The 26,473-nt window shown below is 49.8% G+C and overlaps 2 protein-coding genes across 7 annotated transcripts in view; one reads left to right on the top strand and one right to left on the bottom strand.

The window, feature by feature from the left end:
* Window positions 1-1,345: 1,345 nt before the first annotated feature.
* SIGLEC15 (sialic acid binding Ig like lectin 15) lies at window positions 1,346-21,298 on the top strand. The gene is made up of 6 exons (XM_064294581.1): window positions 1,346-1,975; window positions 11,548-11,607; window positions 12,054-12,437; window positions 14,104-14,475; window positions 15,796-15,826; window positions 16,301-21,298. The coding sequence occupies exons 1-6, from the start codon at window positions 1,576-1,578 to the stop codon at window positions 16,389-16,391; spliced, it is 1,338 nt and encodes a 445-aa protein (XP_064150651.1). The 5' UTR covers window positions 1,346-1,575; the 3' UTR covers window positions 16,392-21,298.
* Window positions 21,129-26,473, bottom strand: part of EPG5 (ectopic P-granules 5 autophagy tethering factor) — a 114,183-nt gene continuing 108,838 nt past the window's right edge. For all 6 annotated transcript variants that reach the window (XM_064294577.1, XM_064294578.1, XM_064294575.1 and 3 more), the window contains one exon: window positions 21,129-26,473. In XM_064294577.1, the coding sequence (XP_064150647.1) occupies window positions 26,291-26,473 (183 nt within the window). In that variant the 3' untranslated portion in view covers window positions 21,129-26,290.

Here is a 26,473-nt window from a genome sequence, read left to right as displayed (position 1 = left end):
ATTTTTCACATTTTAACACTTCTGAAATCAGGATGCATATTACAGCCAATGGCATCTCACAATTATAAAAAAAAGTGTCATTTTTTCTTCTTTAGAGTTATATCAAACACTGGTGCATCTTACAATCAAAGACATCTTAGATTTTATGAAATATAGTCTCCAAAGTTTAGTTTTCTAAACTTTTAGCGGCCACCTATGGACATTGTCCATCAAAATCTGTCCCCCTCTTCTTCCATAGTGATAACACTTCATCTTGACCACTTGGTCACCAGCTAGTGACTACACTCTCAGGAGTCCCTAACAGTTGGTATGATTATGTGACTAAGTTTGGACCAATAAGATGTAAAGGGAAGTATGATATGTATGACATTTGAATCATCTCCAACCTAAAAGACAAGCCAACTGGCCTAGAGTTTCTTTCCCCTTCACACAAGCTGGAGCTTAAACAAGCCTGACTCCAAGCTGCAGCCAAGAAGGCAATAAAAATACCCTGGGGGTGGCCAAGCAACATTATGAAGGAACGTGGGTCTCTTCTTGCCCAGGAGAAGCAGGGCCACCTGCCAACACAAATGGCTCACTTGGGGACTGACACACGAGAGATAAACCACCTCCTATTTTCTTTGAGCCATTGTATTTGGAGCCTCTTTGGAGTAGCAGGAGGTGTATTCATTAAGGTAGAGGCTAACCTGATGCAACAAAGAGGCATGAGATTAGCCTTTGCCTTAACTAATACGCAGCACGTCACTCCCTAGAAATGGCTGGTCCCTGCCAACCCCTTGCCTGGGCTGCTTCTCTCTCCAGCTTTCTATCTCCTTCCAACTGATGCTGAGTTTCTGCTTCCATCGCAGGAGATTTCCATGTGGTATTCTGATGTTCCGAACATTTTGACTTGCTTGCTGCGACTGACATGATGCTTAATAATTTTCCTAATTCCAGTTTATGCTACTTGATACTGTAACCACTGTCAGTGGTGACTACATTTTGGAGACAATATTCCTCCATTAGTAATCACCACTTCAAATTCTATATGGCCAAGGTAAAACAGCGGCAGCAAAATGACTCTTCCTAAAAGTCATGCCCCTTATGTCCTTTGGAGCCCCAGGATGGTGCTAACGGTTAAGCACTTGGCTACTAACCAAAACACTGGCAGTTCGAATCCACCCAGAGTTGCCTTGGAAGAAAGGCATGGTCACCTACTTCCAAAAGGTCAAAGCCACTGAAAACCCTATGGAGCAGTTCTACTCTGAAGCACATGATGTCACCATGAGTCAGAATCAACTAGACAGAAATTGACTATGTGCTTTATGTTGGGTTTTCTGGAAGCAGACCCCGACAGAGAATTTGAGTGCATTTTATTTAGGAGTGGTAGTTTATCTGGGAAATGATCCCTGAAAGCAATAGTGGAGAGCTTTCCATAGCCTTACTTCCATGAGTTATTATGTTGGCAATCTCTTGTTCTTGGTCTCTTTCCCCATCTTGCCAAAAACAGAAGGGGGTTAAGAAGAAGAGAAAAGGAGGTAAAGTGAGAAGAAACCTATCCTAGAACACTAAAAACATAGGAAGGAAGGTCAGCATATGAACAACAGTTTTCGAAAAAGCAGCCAGTTGTCACAGGAAAGGATTCCACATCCTCCCTGCCCACTTCCCTGTTTGCTGTCCTGGAAAATCATCCGAGCAGTTCCCCTCTTGGTTTTCCACATGACTAAGCCCCACGGGTCTCATCTTATCAGACCTCTGGCTGCCTGGCTGCCTCTCCCCAGTGTCTTCAGCTTCCGCAGAGCCCAGCGGGCCCTGCAGACCTGGGCACACTGCCCACCCCCTCCCACCTTCGTTCCTCCACACCCACACCCACACCAAAGAGAGTCTCACCGGTGGCCTGGCCCAGTGTGGGGGTGTCCCAGGGTCCCTGGATGCTCAGGCAGCATGGAAGGACCCATCCAACTCCTGGTCTGCCTGGCCTGCATCATCCCCATGGGTGAGTTTCTCCTTGCATTCTCTGGCTCATGCTGGAACAGAATAAAAACTTAGAAAGTTTTGGGCATGGTCTTCTCCCCTTGAACATAGGCAGCCGGGTTTGCCCAGAGCCTCTAGGCTTGTGGAAGAGGAAGAGCTGGGCTCTGAGGGACTGAGGCCACAGCAGCGACAAGTTCAAGTCCAGGCTTTGCCTTGGATTTCCAGCTGACTTGAGTCAGCCCCCTGACTTCTCTCAGCCTTATTCGCCATCTGCTTGTCTCACTCACTGCTGTGAGAATCCAGGGAGATAATGAGCAAGAAGATGTCTTAAATGGTACTAGCTCTGAACAAAGGTCAGTTGTTGCTGTCGTTGAAGTGCTTTGTGTCTTGATGGGAAAGCCCTGGGGACGAGGGGAGGACTAGCACATGGTTGTTGTGGGCAGTGTTGGGGGCAAGGGAGGGGATGATTTCATGTGGGATAGAGGGCACCCTGCCCTCTCAGCAGGAGCCCCAATGGCACAGTGGGAACTCTTTGTGGCAGGCTTAGGTTGCAATGTCATCGGTCACTTAGCTCAGTGAACTAAAGTGTCCCTCCGAACACTGTCTCTCAAAGGGTCATCACAGGCCATCTGCATCAGAATCCCAAGGGAGGTAGCATTTGTTAAGGTGCAGATTCTTTGGCTCCACCCCAGACCTGCAGAGTCAGAATACATCAGGCAGCAGGACCAGGAATCTGCATTTGCAGCCATCCTCTTGGATGATTCTGATGCACAGTGGAGGGCGGCTGGGATGAATGACAGCTGTGACCCTTGTGAGCCTCTCTCCGGGCCCAGGTCCTTCCTGCAACCCCAGCCTGGACTTCCCTTTCATGACCATGCTCAGCAACCATGCCACCATGTGTGTAGCCACTGGCCATCATGTGTCACATTGAGGTATCGCTGACATCATTGTGTCCCAAGCTGTTAGCCCACATTTCTCACATCGGGTCCTGTCTCGACAACAGGATTATAAACTCCCATGCTTAGGCTCCTCTTACCTCCTCTCTAGAATCTAGCACAGGAGGTTCCAGTGAGCAACCAGCTTGGAGAGTAACAACGAGCACCTATATAGCACTTACTGACTACTGGGCATTTTAATATATTAACTCACTTGAGCCTAAAATCCTATGAGAAAGGAACTATTTTCCCTTTTCACAGACGAGGAATCTGAGGCACAGAGAGGTTCAGTGAGTGGTCCAGGGTAGAACTGAGATTTGAACCCAGGTGGATGTGACTCTGGAATCCCTGGATGGTGCAAATGGTTAAAGCATTTGATTGCTGACCAAAAGGTTGACTGTTTGAGTCCACCCAGAGACGCCTCAGAAGAAAGGCCTAGTGATCTACTTATCAAAAAAATCCACCGTTAAAAACCCTCTGGAACACAGTTCTACTCTGACACACACGGGGTCGCCATGAGTCAGAACGGATTCAAAAGCAACTGGCTGGGCTAGACCCAAACGCCATACCACATCACCTTGCCCCTTATCCCATGCATAGAGCCCTGCAATGGGTGCTGATGGGAACAGCCTATTTTTCCTAACCTGACCTAACACAGTTGTCTTTCTGGAATGATTCAGAAAGGGACCGACTTAGACTCTGGGAGCTGGAGGAAATGGTCCTGCCCAAAACAGGGCTGGCAAATAGGAGAGTGGTTAAGAACACAAGTGACGTTAGACACAACTTTGAATCCTGGCTCTGCCATTTATTAGCTGTGTGGCCCTGGACAGGTTGCCTAAATTCTCTGAGCCCTGTAACATGGCGTCACTGCAGCATGTGGTGTTGTTGGAGGAAGTATTAAATCATGCGCTTGAAGCACCAAGCAAGTTCCTGGTGCTCAGTAGTTGTGCAGTAAATGAGAATGAGCATTACCAATGTCCCATAGCTTCGAGAATGGCTAGTCTTTGGGGTGTTTTGGTTTAGTTTGCAGAGGGTCAGCTGCTATGAATCAGTCAAAGACAAAAAGATTTAGAAGAAAATGAGGAGTCATATATCCAAGAGAAAAAGCAAACCACATAAATACTCAGGGCGGCCGAGCCACACCGATGGGCAGGCTCATAACTGCTAGCACTTCAACGCTAGCACTGTTCCATGGCTAGACCACAAAGCCCTTGAACCACAGCCCCTCCTGATCGCTGTTCGTCTTGAGCCTGTCCACATGGCTCAACCACAGAGGTCTGGGCCGGAGATCCCCTCCCACCCCCACCCCACTAGGCTCAGCTTGACTGTGCAGTGTGAGAGCCCCAGGGGGCTTGGTGATCCAACACAGGGCCTGTAGGGCAGTCACTGCCCTGTGCACATCTCCGAGTGTGGGGCCCAGGGGCATATCCTTGACATAAGAGAAGTGGGGGAAATCTGGCCCAGGCAACACCCCCTGCCGCTCTCAGCACCCTTCTCCCTCCCTGCTGCCAACCCCAGCAGACCTAATTCTTGTTAAAGTGCCATTCAGAGGGTGAAGACACCTGGGGGGGCCCCTCTGGCCATTGCCCCACCGTTACCACCACCAGGCTTTCTGGTCTGTGGCCCCCTGAAGAGGTCTTTTAACTCCAGGCATTAGGAGAACGTCAGCAACAGAAACAGATGATCAGTGTTCTCAACGACTAACAGAAGCATAATTGCATAGGACACACTGCCAGTGATCTACAGGGAGGTTCCCGTGCAAGCTCCTGCTTCCTTCCTCACCGAGGAGCTGGTGGAAATCTTCAGTCAGCTGAGGCCAAACCGTGACTTCTATTTCTGACCCCATCCAGCTTCCGCTTCTGCCCGCCCAAGGTCTGCAGTTGTGTTTCTGTCTCCCACGTGTTCTCTTCCCGCCTGGCACCACTGAGATGGTGCTTTAGGATACTAGGTCCAGGGTCAGTCAACTAATCCTTAGCTGAGTCATAATTATGATTATGTCGGAGCTGTTACCCGCTGCTGGGCCCCAGCCTTCCCCATTTAACGTCCGTCATCACAACAAGGCGTAAACAGGCTTATGGTGGAGAGTCTAGTAAACGGCTGTGCAGGACCGTCAAGGCATGGATGGGGCTCACTGGGTTAGGTGAGTTTTCTGAGTAGCTAATGGCTCATTTGTAAGCACCGGAAAGCCTAAGATGATGGTTCAGTGTTATGATTCCATGCGGGAGACCCAGATTCAATTCCCAGCTAACCTACCGCAGGCACAGCCTCCACCTGTCTGTCAGTGGAGGCTCACGTGTTGCTCCGCTGCTGTTCAGGTTTCAGCAGAGCTTGTAGACTAAGACAAACTAGGAAGAAAGGCCCGGGGTCCACTTCTGAAAATCAGCCAGTGACAACTCTGTGGATCACAACAGAATAGTGTCTAATACAGTGCTGGAAGGTGAGCCTCCTAGATTGGAAGGCACTACAAGATAGAGCAGTGCCATCGGCAACCAATCATGGGGATGGTGCAGGGACCAGGCAGCGTTTCACTTTGTTGTGCACGGGGTTCCCATGAATTGGGGCCGACCTGACCGCAGCTAACAACAACAAACAATAACAGCCTTTTATTTCTATTTCAGATAGACATATTTCTAACATGTGTTATGTGCTTTTTTGTCATTTTTACCCAATATATTTTTTTGGATATGGAATCTTAGATGTCATTTCCTGGATGAGCCTACTGAGGCAGAGAGCTGAGGGGTCTTGTCTAAGGTGACAAAGTCAGTGTCAGAGCCAGGGCTAGAGCCCCAGGCCCCTGACACCCCATCTGAGGCATGCGTCACTGCAACAGGATGCCCCTCATGGCAATGAACCCATGGTTCTCAGGGTCAGTACCTGAGTGTCTTCTGTGCGAGCCAGCTGCAATATCGTGATGTTTGAAGGCGCCCTGTTTACTTCCACTCTACTGTGCTCCAGACTGCTGTGCTTTCACAGCTCTGTCCTCAGCCATCTTTTCATTATTTTTACTGAACCCTTCCTCCCTCCCTGACTGAATGTCAGTTGTCATTTCTCCATGCTCTCAAGGGGCCTACAAGCAGAAACCACTTCCCAGCTTTTCATTTTGTATTTCCCTGGTCTGGGAAACTAATCAAATAAACTTGTTAGAATTTTGTCTAATTTAAAAGCAAGTAGTGGCTGAGCAATGGCCAGACTCTAAACATGCTGAGGAAGCCTTTAGTATCTTAATTGTCGCTGTAATTGTATCCCCAACACCCAGCAGAGCCTACAGCAAGCAGTAACCAAAAACCCAAACCTGTTGTTGCCGAGACAATGCCGACTCATGGCAACCTTACGTGTTACAGGGTATAACTGATCCACAGGGTTTTCTTGATTTTCTCTACAAAAGTAGATACCCAGGTCTTTCTTCCATGGTGCTGCTGGGTAGCACACAGCAGACCTCAATAAACATCTATGGAGGGAATAAATGGACGAATAAATAAATGACTAGCTTTCCAGTGAGTTAAGGGCAAGGAGTGGGCTATGGTATTTCACGTGATCTAAGATGCCAACTTGAGCCTCAGATGTGAATGTCAGAGATCAATGTCTTCACACCCTGCTGCACGGCCCTGACTTAGAGACCCAAAGCACTTCCCCACCACTGGTTAGCACACCCCTCTCCGCCACTTCTGCTCCGCAGGGACAGGTGAGCACACATTCTGGGCGAGGGCTTCCCTTCAAAGGTTAGAAAGTGGAAAAGGATACAGGGCCAGCAGCTCTGAGGAAGAAAGACCTGGCCTTCTGGTCCGGTAAAGACTGCAGCCAAGAAAACCCTATGCGGCTGTTCTACTCTGTCACATAAGGTCACCATGAGTCAAAATCTACTCAATGGCACCTAACAACAACAATTAGTTTTCTATCACCATGTAACAAAGTACCACAATCTTAGTGGCTTAAAACAACACCTGTGTATTAGCTCACAGTTCTGCAGGTCAGACATCTGTAATTCCAACTCATGGGGCCTCCATGTGTGTCAAAGTAGGACAGTGTTCCATAGGATTTTCAATGGCCGACTTTTTGGAATTAGATCGCCAGGGCTTTCCTCCAGGGCACCTCTAGGTAGACCTGAACCTCCAACTTTTTGGTTAGCAGGCGAGTGAGTTGTTTACACCACCCAGGGACTCCCTGCTCAGGGTCTCACCAGGCTGAAATCAAGGTGGGCGGGGTTCACTCTCAGCTTTAGAGGCCCTCGATCAGGAGTCACAACATAGCTGTTGCCTTCTTCCAGGCCAGCAGGAACGCGCCTCTGACCTTTCCCTCTGCCACCAGCTGGAGGAAACTCTCTGCTTTTAAAGGGCCCGTGTGATTAGGTCAGACACACCTAACTTAAAGTCAACCATGTTCTATATAATAACCTAATCCTAGGAATAACATCCACTATATTCACGGTCCCAGGGATTATGCCAGGCATGTATACCAGGGGGCAGGACATCTTGGGGCCATCATAGGATTATGCCCACCAGGGGCCACTGCCATCAGTATCACAGCATGGCTCCCAGTGTTGGTGTAGGAGCGGAACTTCTGCTGAGGATCTTCCATCTTCCAAAGGCTCCGGGTAGACGTACAGGTGGAAGAGCGGATATTTGTGTGCTGTGGTTGGCTTGTGAGGAAAGAGGACTAATGTGTACTGAGTGTGTGCTGCGTCAGGCACCGTGCTGGGTGACCTACACAGGTGGGGTCATCCAATTCCCAATCCTAACAGGGAGGGATTACGTTTCCCATTTTCAGCAGAGATGCCTGAGACCTGGGAGAGTAAGTAATTTGCCCAAAGGTGACCAGGTGAGTGAGTGAGCGAGCCCAGAGCAGGTGGTAGGCACAGATAAAAGAAGGAAGTAGAATTGTCACCTGGTCCAGCTGTGCCAAAGCTAGCACGTTTTCCACATGCCCTGCTGCCCACCATTGAGAGGAGGCATTTTGGGCAATGGGAAGAATGTGAGCCTTCTGTTGACCTCCAGAGGTTGACAGACATGAGGCAGGGAGATGAGAGACCCTATAATGAGGGGTCATAGAGTTCTAGCTCAAAGTCATCCTTCCCTGTCCCAGGAGACATAGTGAGCTGCCAGGGGGGAACCGTAAATGTCACAGGATGCTGGGGAGCTTGGATTCCTGCCAAAACAAATGCACGTGTTCCCTGAGTAATTCCTGCCCAGGCCTTCCCACTCTCACCCCTGTCTGAGAGGGAGCCCCGTTGCCCGCCTCTTTGAACACTGTTCATCAGGCAAGCAGGAAGCACAAATTTCCTGATGGGGGCCAAGATCGCAGGACTTGGTCAAAGAGCCTCTGTGTTCCCTTTCTGCTCCCAGAGCACAACCCACCCAGGCCTGCTGTTTATCACACTTCAGGGTGTTTCCAAACTCAGCTGTCATCCTTGAACAACCCAGTGCAAGGGTTAAGGTAAGAACGTGACCAAAGGAGACAGCTACCTGGGGTAAGCCCGCACTCTTGCTTCTGGTTAGGCAAATGACCTTATCAAAGGCTTGGGCTCTCTGCACCTCAGTTCCCCATTCTCCAAACAACAGCTAATGATGCTACCTTATGGGGTTCTTGTGCATATTAAGTGAGATGAGGAATGTCTCCCAGGGATCCCCCAAAGCACTGTGTTCTCTGGCCTCCTTACCCCATCATGTCCTGCTCCCTCTCTGATGGCATCCATACCTCCATGGTTTTCCCCATGCTGTTTCCTTTGCCTGTTGTTTTTAGCTACCACCAAATCAGCTCCAACTCATGGCAACCTCATGTACAATAGAAGAAAATGCTGCCCAGTCCTATGTCATCTTCACAATCGCCAACATATCCAAATCCAATCACTACCCCTCTGTCACTGTGTCATACTGTGGTAGCTTGCATGTTGTTATGATACTGGAAGCTATGCCACTGGTATTTCAAACACCAGCAAGGTCACCCAGGGTAGACAGGTTTCAGCACCACTTCCAGACTAAGACAGAGTAGGAAGAAAAGCCTGGTGATCTACTTGTGAAAATTAGCCAATGAAAAACCTATGGATCACAACACAACGTTATCTGACTTGTTTGCTTTGGACACATCATCAAGAGGGATCAGTCCCTAGAGGAGGACATCCCTTTGCTTAGAATGACTTAAATCCTCCTCAAGGTCTAGTAAAACCCCACACTTTCTGCAAAACTCTTTTGAAACAGCTTCTCCTCTCTCACAGGTTCACCAATCCCTACCTAATATCTGTGTATCTCCACCCCTAATTGTTGCACTCCCTCTCCTGTCAGCCACGATCACTCTCCCTTCTGTTCTCTGTTCAATTCTACATCAGTTATTACATGGCAATGCTGTGCTAGGCAATTCTGTTGTTAGTTGCTTTCCAGTCAATTCCAACTCATGGCAACCCCATGTGTGCAGACTACAGTTGTTCCATAAGGTTTTCAAGGTTGTGACCTTTCGGAAGGAGATTGCCAGGCCTGTCTTCCGAGGCACCTCTGGGTGGGTTCAAACTGCAACCTTCCATCTAGTAGTCGAGTATTTAACCATTTGGACCACTCATGGACTCCTGTGCTGGGTAGTAGCAACACAAAAACAGTGGCACAGACATGGTCCATGCCCTCCCAGAGCTTCTGGGGACGTGGGAGAGACACAGAGAAACAAGCAATGCCCATGCTGAGAGAGGGCCAGGGCCAGGCTTGGGGCTAAGGGAAGGCCACCTCCTGTAGAACAACTCCATGGAGACATGAGGGAAACAGCTGGTGAGTGAGGACCGATGTTCACACAGAGGGAACATTGTTCATGTCCTTCATGAGTGCACCTGGCAGGCTGGTGCGTAATTATGTGTTTGCCTACCTGTCTCCTGCCCTGAGCTGTGGGCCCCAGCAGATTGATAACGGGTCCTGTTCATCTTTGTAACCCTAGCTCCATCCCAATGCCTGGCGCAGAGTGGGGACATGTGGGATAAATGTCAGCTGAACTGATGAATGCACATTGGCAAACAATAGGTTGAGACTCATTGCCTGGCCATGTGATGCCAGCAAGATGCAGAAGGTCAAAGGAGGCTGAGGTCAGAGAGGGTGAAAGTGGCAGGGAAACGGAGGCAGGGCTGAGCCTCCAGATAAGGGACATGCTTTCTACATCTGGCAGTACTGACTGAACCAGTAAATCCCAGACAGCGTTTCTCAGATTTGGAACTAGGCCCCTAGACTATTAACAGCTGAGCAAACAAGCTCTGAACAGGGATATATGCAACGCCCTCCATTTGCATTAAAAACCACAATTCTACTTGTCCAGAATAAGAGAGATTTGGCTTTAAAGCAGATTGTGTAAGAAAAATAAACTTGTAGTTTTACTCAGTTTTGAGCTCCACATGAGCCCCAAGTGTGATTTTACTTCAGGACACAGTTCACATCACCTGAGGCAGTACTGTTGGACTCATACCACACTGGGCTAGTCTAGCACACCTCAGGCCACACCTGGAGCCACCCAAGGCCACCCACACAGGACACTACAGACTTCCTTAACCAGTGGAGGGAAGGCTGAACAGGTCTAGAATAGCCAAGATGGAAGACTGCAGAGCCATCAGGATGGACGCCCTCCAAAGCGCAGTGGCAGTCATGTGACAGTACAATGCCCTGAACCATAGACAGGCTTAAGATAAGATGAGCTCCTGGGGGAGTGGCCTGCCAGCAGGGAACTGGGATATTCCTGCTCAAGGCGAGAGTTGGGCTAAATTACCTCAGAAAGCACTAGGCTTGGAGCCAGAAAAGCTGGGTTTCTCTCACCTTCTACCTGTAACTCTGGTCCTTCATATTCTCATTATCTACAGCAATACCTCTCCCCTTGGGTGTTCTGAGAGTCCTGTGACATGGTCTGGTGTATGGGAGAGAGCTGTGTTTGCAAAGCCCTTTGGCAATACAGAAAACCTTGGTGGTGTAGTGGCTAAGTGCTATGGCTGCTAACCAAAGGGTTGGCAGTTCAAATCTGCCAGGCGCTCCTTGGAAACTATGCGGACAGCTCTACTCTGTCCTATAGGGTCGCTATGAGTTCTAATTTTCTCAACAGCAACGGGTTTGTTTGTTTTTCGGTTTTGGGCAACACAAAAACTGCGATATTATTCCCTTTAAAGATGCTGCAATCCCTTTACATGAACTGCATTCTGGGGCACTGGCTGGGCAGGCTTCAGCTCCCTGGGAAGGTACCACTCCTGAGGCCCAGCACTGATACCCACTCACTCACTCAGCTCACTTCTCCCCCAAACCAGCACACATATGGGTCAACATGGGAGTGCTGTTCCCCCTGCTGACTGGGGGCAGAGCACAACCTTCAGATCTTGGTTCAACCATGGCTCACTGCTCACAATTTAGGAGGTGGAAAACACAGCCTACTTGAGGTGAGCTGGACTCTAGAGGAGTCTTGGCTACCAACTCACCACGTGAGCTTCAAATCATACTGTTGCCACCAGGCACCTCAGCTTCCCCCTCTGTAAATGGGAGTGTTGGTCTCCTTGGATTAGTGCCAAGGTTCCCTGTGCTGGAGCACTAGAATGCAGACTGTGGAGTCAGGCAGTCCTGAGTCTGAATGCCAGCCTTGCCTCATCCTAGCAATTACTCAACCTCTCTGTGCCTCAGTTTACTGCCAGTAACCCGGGGATAACTATGTTTACCTCTAGGGTCATGTGTGGAAACTAAAAGAGATACTACCGGGAACCCACTCAACACAGAGGTGCACAGTAAGTGTTTTTATAATTATCACCATCAATCTTGGGGGTTTTGGGGGCTCTATTGTACCCACAGGATACCAGGGCTTTTCTGGGGTTTTGTGTGTGTGTGTGTGTGTTTTTCCGCACCAGGGTTGGTTTTGTTGAAAAAAACTAAGGGGAACGGTATGGGGCCTGTAGGTTGGGTACGGATCGCCCTGAATGAAGCAAATAGTCACCACAGAGAAGGCAGGGGTGCCCAGGCACCTCCTGAGTCATAGGGGTCCAGGCCGCGGGAGATGCCTCTAGAATCCTGGGGTGAGTTTCCAGACCCTGGGAGGCGGGGTGGGGGGGCCGCTTCTCGAGTCTTAGGGTGGGTTTCCAGGCCCCCAGAGGCCGAGGTGCCCCGGGGTCCCGGGGCAGGGGGCGCCCGGCCCAGCCTGGACGCCTGGCAGGGCTGACGCGCCCCCTGCCCGCAGGCGCGCCGTCGCAGCGCTGGTCCATGCAGGTGCCGGCCGAGGTGAGCGCGGTGGCGGGCAACGCGGCGGTGCTGCCCTGCACCTTCACGCACCCGCATGGGCATTACGCCGGGCCGCTGACGGTCATCTGGCGCGCTGGCGAGCCCTACGCCGGGCCGCAGGTGTTCCGCTGTGCGGCGGCGCGGGGCAGCGAGCTCTGCCAGACGGCGCTGAGCCGCCACGGCCGCTTCCGCCTGCTGGGCAACCCGCGCCGCAACGACCTGTCGCTGCGCGTGGAGCGCCTCGTCCCCGCCGACGCTGGCCGCTACTTCTGCCGCGTCGAGTTCGCTGGCGACGTCCACGACCGCTACGAGAGCCGCCACGGCGTCCGGCTCCGCGTTACGGGTGAGCGCGACAGGGACGCGGGGCCGTCCTCTGCCGGGCGTGGGGGGCAGTCCCTTCTTCCCTCCCTTCGCGGCCCAGTCCCAAGGGCAGGCACTGTGTTAGCCGCTGGGATGGGATGGGGAATCATACATGGCCCCTTTCCTCCAGAGCACGGGTCTCAAACCTGGAGGGGATTATGTTCTCACGGACTCCTGACTTTCTGGAGCCAAAGAGGCTGGATGAACCCCTGAAACTATTGCCCTGAGAAAATCTTTAAATCTTAAATCAAAAATATCCCTTGAAATTTTCTTAAAACCAAACAATAATTTAGCTTAACTAGTAAAAAAAAAAGTCTGCCTTGAGCATTATACTCTTTGAAGAACTATCTGTATGGGCTCAAGCTGACAACAGCAAATCAAAAGATTAAATAGGAACCTAGGTAGGCAGTGAATTTATGTTAATGGGGGAGGAACAACTCAGAAAAGGAGGATGAGAATGGTTGCACAACTTGAAGAGCGTAATAAATGTCATTGAACTGTGTATGTAGAAACTGTTAAACTGGTGTATGTTTTGCTGTGTATATTCTCAACAACAAAATTAATTTTTAAAATAATAATAAATGCAGAATCCTGGCTCCAGGAAGGGATTGGGGTGGGGCCCTGGATTAGGCATTTCAATGAAGCTCATGGAGAATGATTGTCCCCAGTAGCTTGTTATTGTTAGGTGCCATCGAGCTGATTTTCGACTCGTAGCAACCCCATGTGACAGAGAACTGTCCCACAGGGTTTTCTAGGGTGTAACCTTTACAGTAGTGGATTGCCAGGTCTTTCTCCCATGGAGCCGATAGGTGGGTTTGAACTGGCAGCCTTTTGGTTAGCAGCTGAGCACTTAACCTTTGCACCACCAGGGCTCCCTGCTCCCAGACTAGAGGGAGAGAAAAATGAGTAAACAATAATCCTAAATACGGCAAGAGCTACAATGGGGTGTGTGCTAAGTGCACTGACAGGCACCCATAGCCCTCCGAGGGGTGCACAAGGAGCACTTTGTCAGAGATGCATGAACCAAGGTCCCTGTCCCTGTCCCTAGAGCAGTAGTTCTCCACCCTGGCTGCACAATGGAATTACCTGGGTAATTTTTACAAATGCTGGAGCCACTGCATGGGAGACCCAGGAGTTCTGGGTTCAAGTCTGACTCTGCTCTTGGCCTGGCTGGCCAGCTTCTCAGAGTGCATTCCCATTTCTTCCCAGGGTGGACAGTGCTGTCCAGCGGAGTCAGTCATCAGTCGCAACTGTAAAATTTGGTGAGGTTGTCTGGGAGTGGGCGATGCCCTTGAAATCACACCAGCTGACAGCCCCCAGCCCTGTACTAGGCAGTAATAACCACCGTTTACTGGGCACTCCTTATGGGCTAGGCCCTATTCCAAGCACCTCACATGTATTAATTTACCAAATCTCAGCAACCTCATAAGGTAAGTGCTATTATGATCCCCATTTTACAAACGGAGAAACTGAGGCACAGACAGGTTGAGTAGCTTGCCCAAGGCGCACTCCTGTGGCCTCACCAGGCAACCTGGTGCCAGAGGGACACTCCATCCTCTCTGTGGCTCCGACCCCTCCAGCTCTCCAGCGTCCAAAGGGGGCAGGGAGAGCTGCCCCTGGCCGTGACGCCGTCGTCTTCTCTCCCGTAGCCCCGCCGCGGATCATCAACATCTCGGTGCTGCCGGGCCCCACGCACACCTTCCACGCGCTCTGCACGGCCGAGGGGGAGCCGCCGCCCGCCCTCGTATGGTCCGGCCCGGCCCTGGGCAACAGCTCGGCCACCGTACCTGTCCCCGCTCACGGCCACCAGGTGACAGCCGAGCTGCCGGAGCTGGCCCACGACGGCCGCTACACGTGCACGGCCGCCAACAGCCTGGGCCGCGCAGAGGCCAGCGTCTACTTGTTCCGTTTCCGCGGCACCAGCGGGGCCTCGGCGCTCGCCCTGCCGCTCGGCGCGCTCGGCCTCAAGGCCCTGCTGTTGCTCGGCGTCCTGGCCGCCCGCGCTGCCCGCCACCGCCCAGGTGTGTGCGTCCTGGCCGGGTCAGGCAAGACCGCCAGGATTGACAAAGCCAAAACGTTTATTGCGCCTGCGCTTCACGTTATTTCCGCTCCCTGCGTCAAGAGGAGGTGGGAAGCAGCGTGAGCCTCGTTTTACAATAAGGACGCTGAAGCTCGAAGAGTTTATATAACTTGTCTCTTGCTTAGAGCCACAGAGCTAGAATCTGGTCATGTCTAACTCCAGAGTCCACCCCTTTACCACCAGTTCTAAGTGGATTCTGACTCTTGGTGACCCCATGTGTGTCAGAGTAGAACTGTGCTTCATAGGGTTTCAGTGGCTCAGTTTTCAAAGTAGATCACCAGACCTTTCTTCCAAGGCACCTCTGGGTGGCCCTGCACTGCCAACCTTTTGGTTAGAAGCCAAGCATATTAACTGTTTGCACCACCCAGGGCCTCCCACCTTTGCCACCACCCCATAAATGACTCCTCTGTAAGGGCTGTTAGGGTAGGCTTTCCCAAATAGCACCGTTCAGTTATGTGACTGCCAGCATCTTGAGCACTATGTGCTGTGTAAGTGCTGGGAATAAGAAATCAAGACATGGTCCCCTGCCCTCAAATGGGATGCTGAGGAGTAAGCAAATAATTGCATTAAGCTATGAGAAGTGCAGACTCAGGTACTTTGGAAGCCAGGAGTATGGTGTGCCTTACTCTGGTGGGAGCCTGGATAGGGGCCAGGAGGAAAAGCTTTACCCAAGAAGTAAGGTGCGAGCTAAATTAAAATATATAGGTAAGCATGAGGCAGGAAAACAGGGTGAATGGCATTCCTAGTGGCGTGTGCACAGTGGTGGATGGTGACCAGTAGTGTGTATAACGAGCTGCAGTTCATCCCACACTGCTATAGTTGAACTTGGCAGGATATTTGCCCCATGCCCACAGTTGGGACTCTTAGAGCCTCTCAGACCAGGTCAGCAGCACTGGCCTCAAATAGTCCTGGGGTGAAATCTAAAATGTATCAGAGTTGTCCTGGCTGCTCACACCACTTCTGCAAACTGACCAAGCATTTTGTGCTTCAGGGGCCTTAGAACAAGCGGTTCCTTCTCTTGGACCACTCTTCCCTCCACCCTTCTGCTCATTAAGTTCTGGTCATCTTTCAAGCAGAGGCTTAAATGGCACTTCTTCCCACCCTGCTAGGCTGCCATTTGTTGCACGTTCAACCATGGGGTGGGGGTGGGGGTGGGGTGGGGGTGGGGGTGGGGGTGGGGGTGGGGGTGGGGGTGGGTGGGCAGGGTGGGTGGTGCATGGTGGCTGGAGACTCATGCCTCCTTTCTCTGTCCCTCACACAGAGCACCCAGTCACCCAGGATACTCCACCACGGTAAGTGAGCAACCCCACCTCCTTCCGCCCCCCTGCCCCTCAATTCCCCTGGGCCCAGTGGAGGAGCGTGTTGTGGGGACAGGAATCACAAGAAGCCCTGAGGACACTTAGGATTGTAATGAGTGTTAAGATGTCTCAGAGAGAAGTCAGGAAAGCAGTGGGAGCTCAGGTGGGAGGCCAGAGGCTTAGAGCTGGTTTTGGAAGCCACAGATGAAATCCCTTTGGGAGGGGCAGTTGGTGAAGAGGATGAGAGACTGGTCTGAGATTCTGTGACCAGCGTAGTCCCCTCCTTCCCTATTCCTTGGATTCCACCAGGCCTGGCCTCCAACATCAGTTAGTCTCCAAGTCCTGTGGGTTCCAGCCCCACTGCCTCACAGTCTCATCTCTACTTTCTGGCCCATGATGGGGTGTGGTTGGGCAGGCGGGAACCTACCTCCTGTGTCAGGTGGTCCATCAACTTTCTCCTGTCCACAGGCCCCAGGCTCAGGAGTCCAACTATGAAAATTTGAACCAGATGAGCCCCCGCAGCCCACCAGCAGCCGTGTGTTCCCCATGTTCACCATGACGAGCCTCTCGGCCCACTGGCAGCCACGTGTGCAGCACAAGAAGGGAAGACCAAAAGAGGTGTGGCTGGTACAGCCCTTGAGGCCCAGGCACCTGGCAGCTGCCAGACTGGAGGCCCCTCAGGGAGTCAGGACCCCACCCACAGACACTCAACTAATCTCCTACATGGGTGTCTCTGTCTTGAAGCCCCCATGTCAGTGAGTCCAGCATTTTGAAAGTGTGTGTGTGCGTGTGTGCACACATGGGTGAGCTCCAGTGTGCAACTTCCTGAATAGCTCTTTTGCCCTTTCTGACCTAGAACACCACAGTAACACAGACAGGAAACCAGTCATGGAGTCTGGAGGCCAAGCTGTGTCCTGGCCCCGTCACTGACTTTTTGAGTGGACTGGGACCCTTTCTTCTCTTCTTCACTATTCTTCCCCCTTGGCTGGCAGGACTATGAAGATCTGAGGAAATCATGGATATGAAGGGACTTCAGAAAGTACAAAGCTATCTACAGATGTGAGGGTGTTGCAGGCCCTCCTTGCTGAGCAGCCTTGGACATGCAGAGGTGTCTTGGATAGGTGTGGCCCCCACACCAACCTTGAAGATGACGGTGGGTTCCAGAGAACAAGCCTGGGGATGGGGCTTCAGGGCTGAGGTTATGCAAACCTGTGATCAGAGGAACATCAAGTTCTGGGATCATGGCAGAAAAAGGGTTGGAGCCCTTGCCTCCTGGAACTCCTCTGGGACTATCATATACCCTCTGCCCACCTCACACCCCATCTGCTGCCCTGCACTGCTTTGAAAACGGAACAAAACACCCATTAGCTCAAAGCTCCTGATAGTCACTCTTCTCAGGGACCAGAAGCTGGGAGGCCCGAGGGGAGGCCTGGGCTTGCAGGGTCCCCAAGGATCAAACAGCCACGGCTGTGACCCTCTGCAATCTGAATCCTCCCAACCTGTGCCAAGTTCAAAAGCGCTGGCAGTCTCGCCCCCATTTGCCCTTGTCCTGCCAGGCTGGTTTGGAGGGGTGTTGCATCTGGTATTTACACTTCAGTGTGAATTAGCTGATCACATTCCTGCAGTGCCTGGGGCTTAGGAAGAGGGCTTACAGAGGCAGGCGCAGGCAAGCTTGGGACCTGGGCAAGCTGGCGAGAGGAAAGCATCACAGAGAAGGCAATGAGGACAAACTTTCTTCCTCTGGAACTTTTCCAAAAGCTGGGATGTCAACCTAAAGTCAGCATAGGGTCTTCTCTGATGCTTTTCAGGGGAGATGGCCCAAAGGCTGAGGGCTATCTTCATAAGTTAATGAGTAAGGCAGGGGTTATAAGTGTCCTCTCTGGCCAGAGTCTTCTCTAGGGCAAGTGGGTGGTGTCAGCTCTCCTCTTCTGGGTGACTTGGGATCCATGCAAGAGCCTGTGTGGGCTGCTAAGAAGTCAGAGGAGTCGGCATGTGTAACCCCTTGTATGGGGGTACTTTCGCCACCTCTGTGGAGAGTCCTGTGTCACAAGGCAAGAAGTTAAGTACACAGGGGTGGTGTGTATTGGAACATCTGCCTAGTCTTTGAGGCCAGTTTCACAGCCAAGAAGAATAGTGATAGGAATTACTTCTTATATGTCTGCTTTGAGCTAGGCATTGGGCTAGGTGTTTGAGGCTACGAAAATAAGTCAGGCATGTGTATTGCTCAGGGTAAGGAGCACTGGATGTGCAACAGTTAAACGCTCCGCTGCTAACTGAAAGGTTGGTGAGTTCAAACCAACCCAGAAGCTCCATGGGAGAAAGACCCAGCAAACTGCTTCTGTAAAGATTATGGCCAAGAAAACCTTATTGGGCAGATCTGCTGTGTCACATGGGGTCACTGTGAGTTGGAATTGACTTGATGGCACCCAACAACAGCAACACTAGTCAGGGTGGTATGTTGTGCTGCGGTAACAAATAAAGCCCAAAATCACAGTGGCTGATAACAACAAGGGCTTGTTTCTTGCCTGTCACAGATTGGCAGGGGCTTTGCTCACAGTAGTTACTCAGCACCCCACCATCTCTAATGTTGCCGATTACTGGGCCAGAGGTAAAACAGTCTTCCAATTGTAGTCATAGCTCATTGGCCAGAACTAGCCACAGGCCCCACTCACCCACAGAGAACCAGGCAGTGCAATTTGACGTTGCACCTGTAAGGGGGAAAGCCCGAAGCATTTAGGAACAGCACTGCTGACTTCACAGGAGTTCTCTAGGAGTTCTCGGGCTAGCGAAGGGCACAGACCAGGAGTTGGGAAATCATGTAAGGGCAACAATAGAGGTAAGCAGGGGGTGCTATGGGAAGGGGGCACATGAAAGGGGCAACTGGCCCAGTCTTGGGAAGGCTTCCTGGAGGAGGGGATGTGGAGATGGTACAAGTTGCCCATGCAAATGGGGGCAAAGAGAGGTTGGGAGGTAAGAAAGAAGGCTTTTAAGCAGAAGGGACCGTCTAAGCAAAGACCAGGAGGTCGGACACAGTGTGGTGTTGAAGCAGGTGACAGCTGCTGGAGTGTGAGGTAGAGGTAGGGTGGGGTCAGCTGACGCTGGAGCAGTGGGCAGGTCAGACGCCAGGGTGAATGGTGCTGGCCTTGGTACCTGGCGCTGTCCCTGTGAAGGGTCTGAGTGGATCAGAGCTGCCTGTCCTTCTGCATCTGATACTCTCGGAGCATCCAGGGCTCTGTCCTTGACAAGCAAGGACCAGGGCCATAGGCTTAGCACAACGTCCTAGGGCCACAAAGTCAAGGAGAGAAACAATTTCTGAGACCCAGTGTTTTCAAGACTGGACTTCCCAGGGTGGTGCAGGATGCAGAGCTAGGGCTTTCCCCTTCCTCAGCACAGAGAGCCATGAACAGGAGCCCTCTCTTTCCCAAACGGGCTTCTGACAAGCATGATTCCCTCTATTCTCAGGCGCCCACCAGAAGGTTTCTCAAGGCAGGCAATGACTGAGAGATAGCAGTGGGAGGAAGAGGCAGACCTTGCTCAGATGCCCCCCAGGTCCACCAAGGGTCCATCATGCTTTCCCTGCCTCAAGGAGCTGATAATCTATGTTGTAAAACTAGATGTAGCTACATGAGAAGAAACTGCCCATAAGACGATCCATGATGAAGGTAGGCCCTGCCTGGAGATGAAGACAAGGACTTGGCTGGAGAGGCGGTTGGGGCCAAGTTTTCAAGTATATTCCCTTAGCCAGAGTGGACGAGAGGCAGGGCCACGGTGAGTACTCCGGTCCTACCATCCCCACAGCCTCCGGGCTGGAAGGGGCCTTAGGAGCATTAGGAGTCCTGGGCTTTGTCCCCAGCTCCAGCCCTGGCCACTTAGGTCCAACCTTCCCCCTCTACCTCACCCCAACAACATTAACAGCCCCTCATGTTTCTGGAGCCCCTTGTCATCCTCAAAGTCCCTTTACCTCTGTGATCTCAGATACTTCTCACTAAAAGCCCTGGACAAAGTGAGGCCGGAATTACCTTCATTTTAAAATCAGGAAAAAGTCCCAGGGAGGAAAATGATCTGGCCAGGGTCACGTGTCTAGTGACAAAACTGCAACTGGAATCCAGAACTCATGGCTCTGGTCACAGCTCCTTCCACTTCCTCTGTCTTTTCCTTGCTGGTGTTTTCTCTCCAGTGTCTTTCCTCCTCTCCTGTGCCCCCTTCTCTTTATTTGTCGTATTTTAAAAGGAGAAAAACATGATCTGACAATACAAGGATTCAGAATCATTTGGGATTGGGACTCTATGTTAGGCTCTATTAAAATATGGTGTCCAGGCCAGAGACTGTCTTGGTTCACTCTGACCAATAGACTCTGACCAGGAGTGTGGGTCTGTTTCCTAAAAGAGTTGAGGCTAGCAAAGGAAGGTCAAGAGGGGAGAAGGCTGAGTTCAGAAGAGGAGCATTTTTGGAGGAAGGTCTTGGCTCCTTCATCCCTTAGATCTTTCTTAATTCTCAGAGTTGCCTGTGGCAGCATGGACCACTTCCTGAGGGGCACTTCACCTTCAGTGAGTGTTCCAGCAAGGATGGCCACTGGTCTGGAGACAGTTAACCTCATTGCTACACTAGGCGGCGGTGGGACAGTTTGAACTCCAAGGCACTTTCCCACTCATAAATCCTGTGGTTCTATCTGGAAAAAGAGGCCACACCTAGGCATGGGTGGGGGAAACACACCCTATACCTAGAAGGTTCTGCCCCTGGGAAATCTCAAATTGATGTTAATCCCAAATTGAAGGTACAGACCCTCCCACCCCTTTGTCAGCCTCGGTTGTGTTATTACCAGCAGCCAAGGTGTGTCTTACAAATGTTACTGAAAATTAACAGCAAGGAGGAACTCCCTAGCATATTCCACCACTGATGGTAGATTGCCAGGACCAACCACGACCACGCTCAGGTTACAGTGCCCTCTCCTGGCAGCTCAGCCCTCCCCCACTTCAGGAACTCAGGTGGTGGGAGCCTTTGTGCAGCTTCCGTGGCCCCCTCCTACCAAGGTCACGGCCACATTACAGACCCGAGAAGGCTCTCCTTACCTCTCTGGGATCATCAGGTAGCTTTCCATCCATGCCAATTCTTATACCCTCAAGTTTCAAATTCTCTTTGAAACTAGAGGCCTTGCCCATCGTGGTGACATATCACCACAGAATACAGACTCTACCCATTACAAGCCTTCTAATTTCAAACTTTTCTCAGTGTGATTTCTGGATGCAAACAAGACCTGCCAACCAACTTGCCAAAAACAAGACATGTCTACCATGTGTAAATCAAATCTGAACCAGGTTTATTTGCAGAATTTTACTTAACCAATCCCCATTTCTTCTTGTTTCTCACTATGATATAAAAACCCCAGTGTATAGACATGTAAAATGCTGAACAACGAGAAGTGAATCTTGCACAGGTTAATGATCAAAATAAAGTCATGATTTTAAAGATCACGCTATACATTTGCGAAGGAAAAGAGTTAAACGCAGTTCAATATTTGTCTCCTCATAAGTGATTTTAAACCACTGGAAGAAAAATTCTCTTAGTGCTCAATGAGAGAGATTACATCTGTACATTCAAAAAGTTATAGTAATCAACAATGTCCCTTAGCAACTTCTTTATTCCAAAATAGTGGGTTTTTTTCCTTCAAGTTATTATCATCAGAAATCAGTAACCCACCCACAGTGAAGAAAACTTCAAACATAGGTGCTTAAAGACAGACGATGCTCAGGCAAATGCCTAGGACATGTTCTATCATCATGGACCAGAACAAAGTCGGTATCACTGCCCGGCTGTAAGCCAAGAACTTTACCCAGCACAACCCAGACACAAATGGAAGATCACAGAAAAGTATATATATTTTTTAAAGCAATATGCTTATTTACCAACATTACATTCTCCATTTTGCTTAACAGGACAAATTTAACAGAAAAATAATCAGCTACTGCTTCAGAAGTTGGAAAGTTGGCTCAAAACCAATAGCAGACAATTCTCAAGGATAAGCACAAAGTGCCTTATCGATTGTTAGACCTATCATGAAAACATGGGACAAGACCAGTCTTCAGCAGCAGCTTATATAAACCAAGGTCTGAAGTTTGAACTAGGCACTAGCTGAATCTGCCCACCATCTGGCACAGCTACTGAAAAGCTGACGCTGCCTCAGTGTCCAGGGGAGCAAACCACATTGCTTGGACCACAGCTAGTGAAACTCTAATCCCCAGGACAGGGACTACGGTGAGGCAAGCCAGGCATCTAGGGCACAACATGGAAGGGGGCATGCTTTTGGGGCCCTGCAAGGAAATGCCTACAGTGAGCACATCCTGAAATTTTACACCCTAGGTGCCTCACTTGCCTTACCCTACTCCTGGCCCTGCTAATCCCAGACACAGCCCTTTTAGAAAAACACAAAGTTAGATACTTTTTCAAAAGTCCAGCCCGATGAGATACCATTATGGTGGAAGAGGACTACCTAAAGGCATGGGGGCATCTAGCCTGGAGAGGACTATGGGGTGAGTGTTATCAGAGAGGTGATGAGATCTGAAAATGTCTGAAGGGTTGCTGTTAGGGCAAGAGTACCCCAGTCTGGATTGCTCCAGATGGAAGCATGATCAATGGGCATGGTTACCAGGAGGCCAATTTCAGCTCAGTATCAGAAAAAACTACAAATACAGCCTTCTAATCACATGGACTTGCCCACGAGGGACTAAGCTAAAACAAGTCACTAGGATGGGTCGGAGAGAGGCTGAAGGATCCCTTGTTGGGGATTTCCTGCTGAAGGTGGGTCCAGATGAGCTTTAATGCCCCTTCTAAGAATCTGTGATTCTATGACATTTGCTTCAGGTTCCAGAAGAAATAATTCATTTTATAATTAAAAACCCAATGAAAAACTGTGTATCACTGTCTTAGTTATCTAGTGCTGCTATAACAGAAATACAAGTAGATGGCTTTAACAAACAAATTTATTCTCTCACAGTTTAGGAGGCTAGAAATCCAAATTCACAGCCCCAACCTAGGGGAAGGCTTTCTCTGTCGGCTCTGGAGGAAGGTTCTTGTCCCCTTTCAACATCTATGGGCCCAGCATTTCTTGGAAATCTCCATGTGTCTTGGCATCAATCTTCTCTGGGGTCTAGGAGATTCTCAGTGCAGGGACCCCAGGTCAAAAGGATACACTCGGCTCCTGGTTCTTCTTTCTTGGTGGTAGAGGTCCCCTTCCTCTCTGGCCGATTCTCTTTTATATCTTAAGAGATATACTCAAGATACAACCTAATCCTATAGACTGAGTCCTGCTCATTAACATAACTGCCTCTGATCCTGTCTCACTGACATCATGGAGGTCAAGATTTTTAACATGTAAGATTATCACATCAGATCATAAAGTGATGGACAGCCACACAATACTGGGAATTATGGCCTAGCAACGTTGACACACATTTTGGGGGTACACGATTCAATCCATAACAGTCTCCGACACTCTAACTGGTACAACATGGACAGCAATGATTTTGGTGACTGATCAGGAGAATGAGGAAGGTGACACTTGGTAACAGTGAGGCTGGGCTGGTCTGTGGGTTTTTACTTTCTGGACTAGGATTCCCCCAACTTCAAAGAACTGAGAGACTGAGGCACAACTCAGGAGAGGGAGAAGTAGCTGTAGATTGACTGCCTTGTGAATGAGCCAACAAACTGACCATGAAAATAAGAAATGAGCCATGTCTCCGGGTTGAGGTCCTGAGTGTGGCAGGAGCTTGGGAAACATGTATGGGTGGGTCCTGGCTCCAGCTGCCACCATCAGGCTCTGCAGGCGCATCTGCAAGACTTCCCTCCCTCAGTGCTCTGTGCCTCCCAGCTTTCAGCCGTTCGCTAATTCCGGAGTTAGGAGGTGGAGCAATAGATAAGGAGGATCAAGTCTGATTCTCTGACCCATCCTTTGTGTACCCCAGAGTGAGGAATGGTGAGTGGAGAAGCAGAAAAGATGCTTTTCATTGAGACCAAAGTGCTGCCCCCTCCTCTCAGAAGCTGTTAGACATCCTCATCTGAAGAGGCCTCTGATGGCCTCATCTGATGGCCTGGAACGTGCACAAGTTCACCTTCAACACTGCTCAACACACAAGGCAGGCCTTGGGCTCGGTCCAGGTATCTACCTGCAAGGCACGTCACTGTTTCTGAAATGGTGCTGCCTGCACTCTAGCAGCAGACTGTTTTTGCTCATTACCCCTGAAAGCTATAGAGCATGCTGGTCTACCTGCTTCCTTCTTTTCCAAGAGTCTACAGCAGTGCTGTCATGTTCTGAACTATCTCAGTGTCTCTGAAGCACTTTCGTAGCCTAGAACCTCTCACAGGAATCTAGGCAGTGAGTAAACTCTCCAATGTTGAGCATGAAGAAGTTAATGAGGGAGTACTTTCACTGACCATCTCCGATCATCTTTACAATGTCAAATAAATTTGGTGACATCAGGCATTAAGATCTACATGGATTTTAACAACTGAGATGCTTTATAAGAAACTGTGATAGCCTTGTAAATTGGGTTACCAGCTACCACCAAATTTTTTTTTTTTATGGTTTTTACAGACCAAAATACATTACAAATATTATAAACTTTCAAATTAACAGGTTAAACTTCTCTTTAAAATGTACATACTGTCACTCAAAAATTTCACATTCTAGGAGATCCACAATTACATCCTCCTCAAAGAAAACAGCACACCAAATATTTCCTGTGAGAAAATCACTGTTCTCAAACCAACCATTCAAATTGTTCACAGCTTCTAAAATTTCCCAGGGAAGACGACCAATTTTGACGGTGGAGAAACATTATCTGACAAAGAAGCAAGCACAAGGCAAAGCTCTAAGACAGGTCAACTCTGAGGTGGCCACTGGGGTTAACAACACTTGGGAGGATGAACAGGGATGATCTTTATCAGAGCTCCAGAGCAGGTCTGTGAGGTGGAATTCTTCTGCCCAACTACAGAAATTCAGTAAGAAGGGCCCCTACATACTTCCAAATGCTGGGGAAATACTCCAAAAAAGAGACTTGAGAAGAGGTTATCGCTCCATTAACCTGTATCACTAGCATCCCACAATAAGCTGTCAGTGACTGGCCATTCTTCAGTAAGTGTTCTTGGGCTATTGATAACCCATAAACAAAAGAAACATTATGCAAGCCGGACAAATAAAATCAAGTCTGAGCCAAAAGAATTACAAATATGAGTACAGAAGTCAATTTGCTAATTCTTGGGGGAAATGACATGAGCGAGAAGATAGCAACAGAACAAGGCAACACTACAGACAGGCTTTGGTAATGGATGCATTGTTAACAACAGAAGGCACATCACTACTGAAAAAAAAGCCAAACTTCAGCAAGTCTCCTGCTCTGATTCGATTTCCAAAGACACATTTCCGCAGGTCCACGATCTTCTTTTGAGTTTAAACAGAGAATGAAGAAACAAGTAGGGATTACAGAATCATCCAGTCTTCAGTCTCTCTCAGCAGTGGGCCTTCAGATACCCAGTGTAGTGTCTATCAGGAGTTACAAACTCGGACGCTGACAGGAGCTGAGTGAGTGATGGGAACGACGGGAGGGCTGGGAGAAGGATCAAGAGGAATGGAGGAATGGCAACGAAGTGGAGAGTAAGTCCCGCCTACACACTCCACCACACGGACCAAGGAAAACACACTGTGCCCAGGATTCTCATCACAAACCTTCAGCATGCAACCCCGACGTGGATGGATGGCTCCTCTCCATGAGGACACACAGCTGGATGGAGACAAACCTGACACCATCTCCTGGGTCCGCTACACCCAGGATCAAGTGGTCACATTCTAGACAATGACTCACTTTAAATGCCAGTCTTTTATTGTCAGTTGTTAGCAGTGGTTGGAAACAGAGGACCTGCAGTCGTGAATGTGGCTCCTGACTAGCTCAGCACTCTTAACTCCCTTCTTAGACAGGTAACACAATTCCTTTAAGCTGATGTATTTCCTCACTTTTGAGAAACGCAGACATTTTCAAAGTTGGTATGTTTTACTTTGGAAGAACTCAGACGGTGTTCAAAAGTGAGGCTTCTACATGACGCCCAAAGTCTTCACATTTCAACAAAACCAGAGGAGGCAGAAGTGAAGACATACAAAGAACCCCACCCTGGGGTCTTGTGAGATGACTGGTGAATTCGGCAACTGTGAGGGGTACTGTCCCCAAGTGGAACTTACTAAGTGTCTCTTGTTGGATGACATAAAAACTAAAAAGTTCTAGGGAAGTCTTAGGGGCTAATAAAACACACACACGCGTACATGCACAGTAGTTTTCCAGGGCCTGCAGCGTGCATCCCAGTCACTACTCATTGGCTGAACTGAGCTCTGCAGTGAAACTGAGCAAAGTTCCTTGTGCAACAGCAAAGTTAAATGTAAACATAAACAACAGATTTTCTATGGGCCTCGGTGTACTATCGTATGTTGTCCAAATAATGCACTTCTGGATAGAGACAGTTAACGAGAAGAGCCAGGAAGCTTTTCCCATCTTGGAGGCAATGGCCAGGATGCTTTATAAACTTGGCAGCTTGAGATATCTGATCCTGGTATTCAACATACTGCTTATTTGATGTCATGGATTCCAGAGCATTCAGAGC

The sequence above is a fragment of the Loxodonta africana genome, chromosome 11, assembly GCF_030014295.1.
Source record: "Loxodonta africana isolate mLoxAfr1 chromosome 11, mLoxAfr1.hap2, whole genome shotgun sequence".
Classification (NCBI taxonomy): domain Eukaryota; kingdom Metazoa; phylum Chordata; class Mammalia; order Proboscidea; family Elephantidae; genus Loxodonta; species Loxodonta africana.
Note: the sequence above shows the minus strand (reverse complement) of the source record. Positions and strands in the feature narration are given on the sequence as shown.

What these genes read in the sequence shown, in the direction of transcription:
- SIGLEC15 (XM_064294581.1), top strand. Translation starts at nt 1,576, where the DNA reads ATGAACAACAGTTTTCGAAAAAGCAGCCAGTTGTCACAGGAAAGGATT. An exon ending in GGCCTGCATCATCCCCATGG is followed by an intron (nt 1,976 to 11,547) that starts GTGAGTTTCTCC and finishes GTTTACCTCTAG; the next exon opens with GGTCATGTGTGGAAACTAAA. An exon ending in ACTCAACACAGAGGTGCACA is followed by an intron (nt 11,608 to 12,053) that starts GTAAGTGTTTTT and finishes CCCTGCCCGCAG; the next exon opens with GCGCGCCGTCGCAGCGCTGG.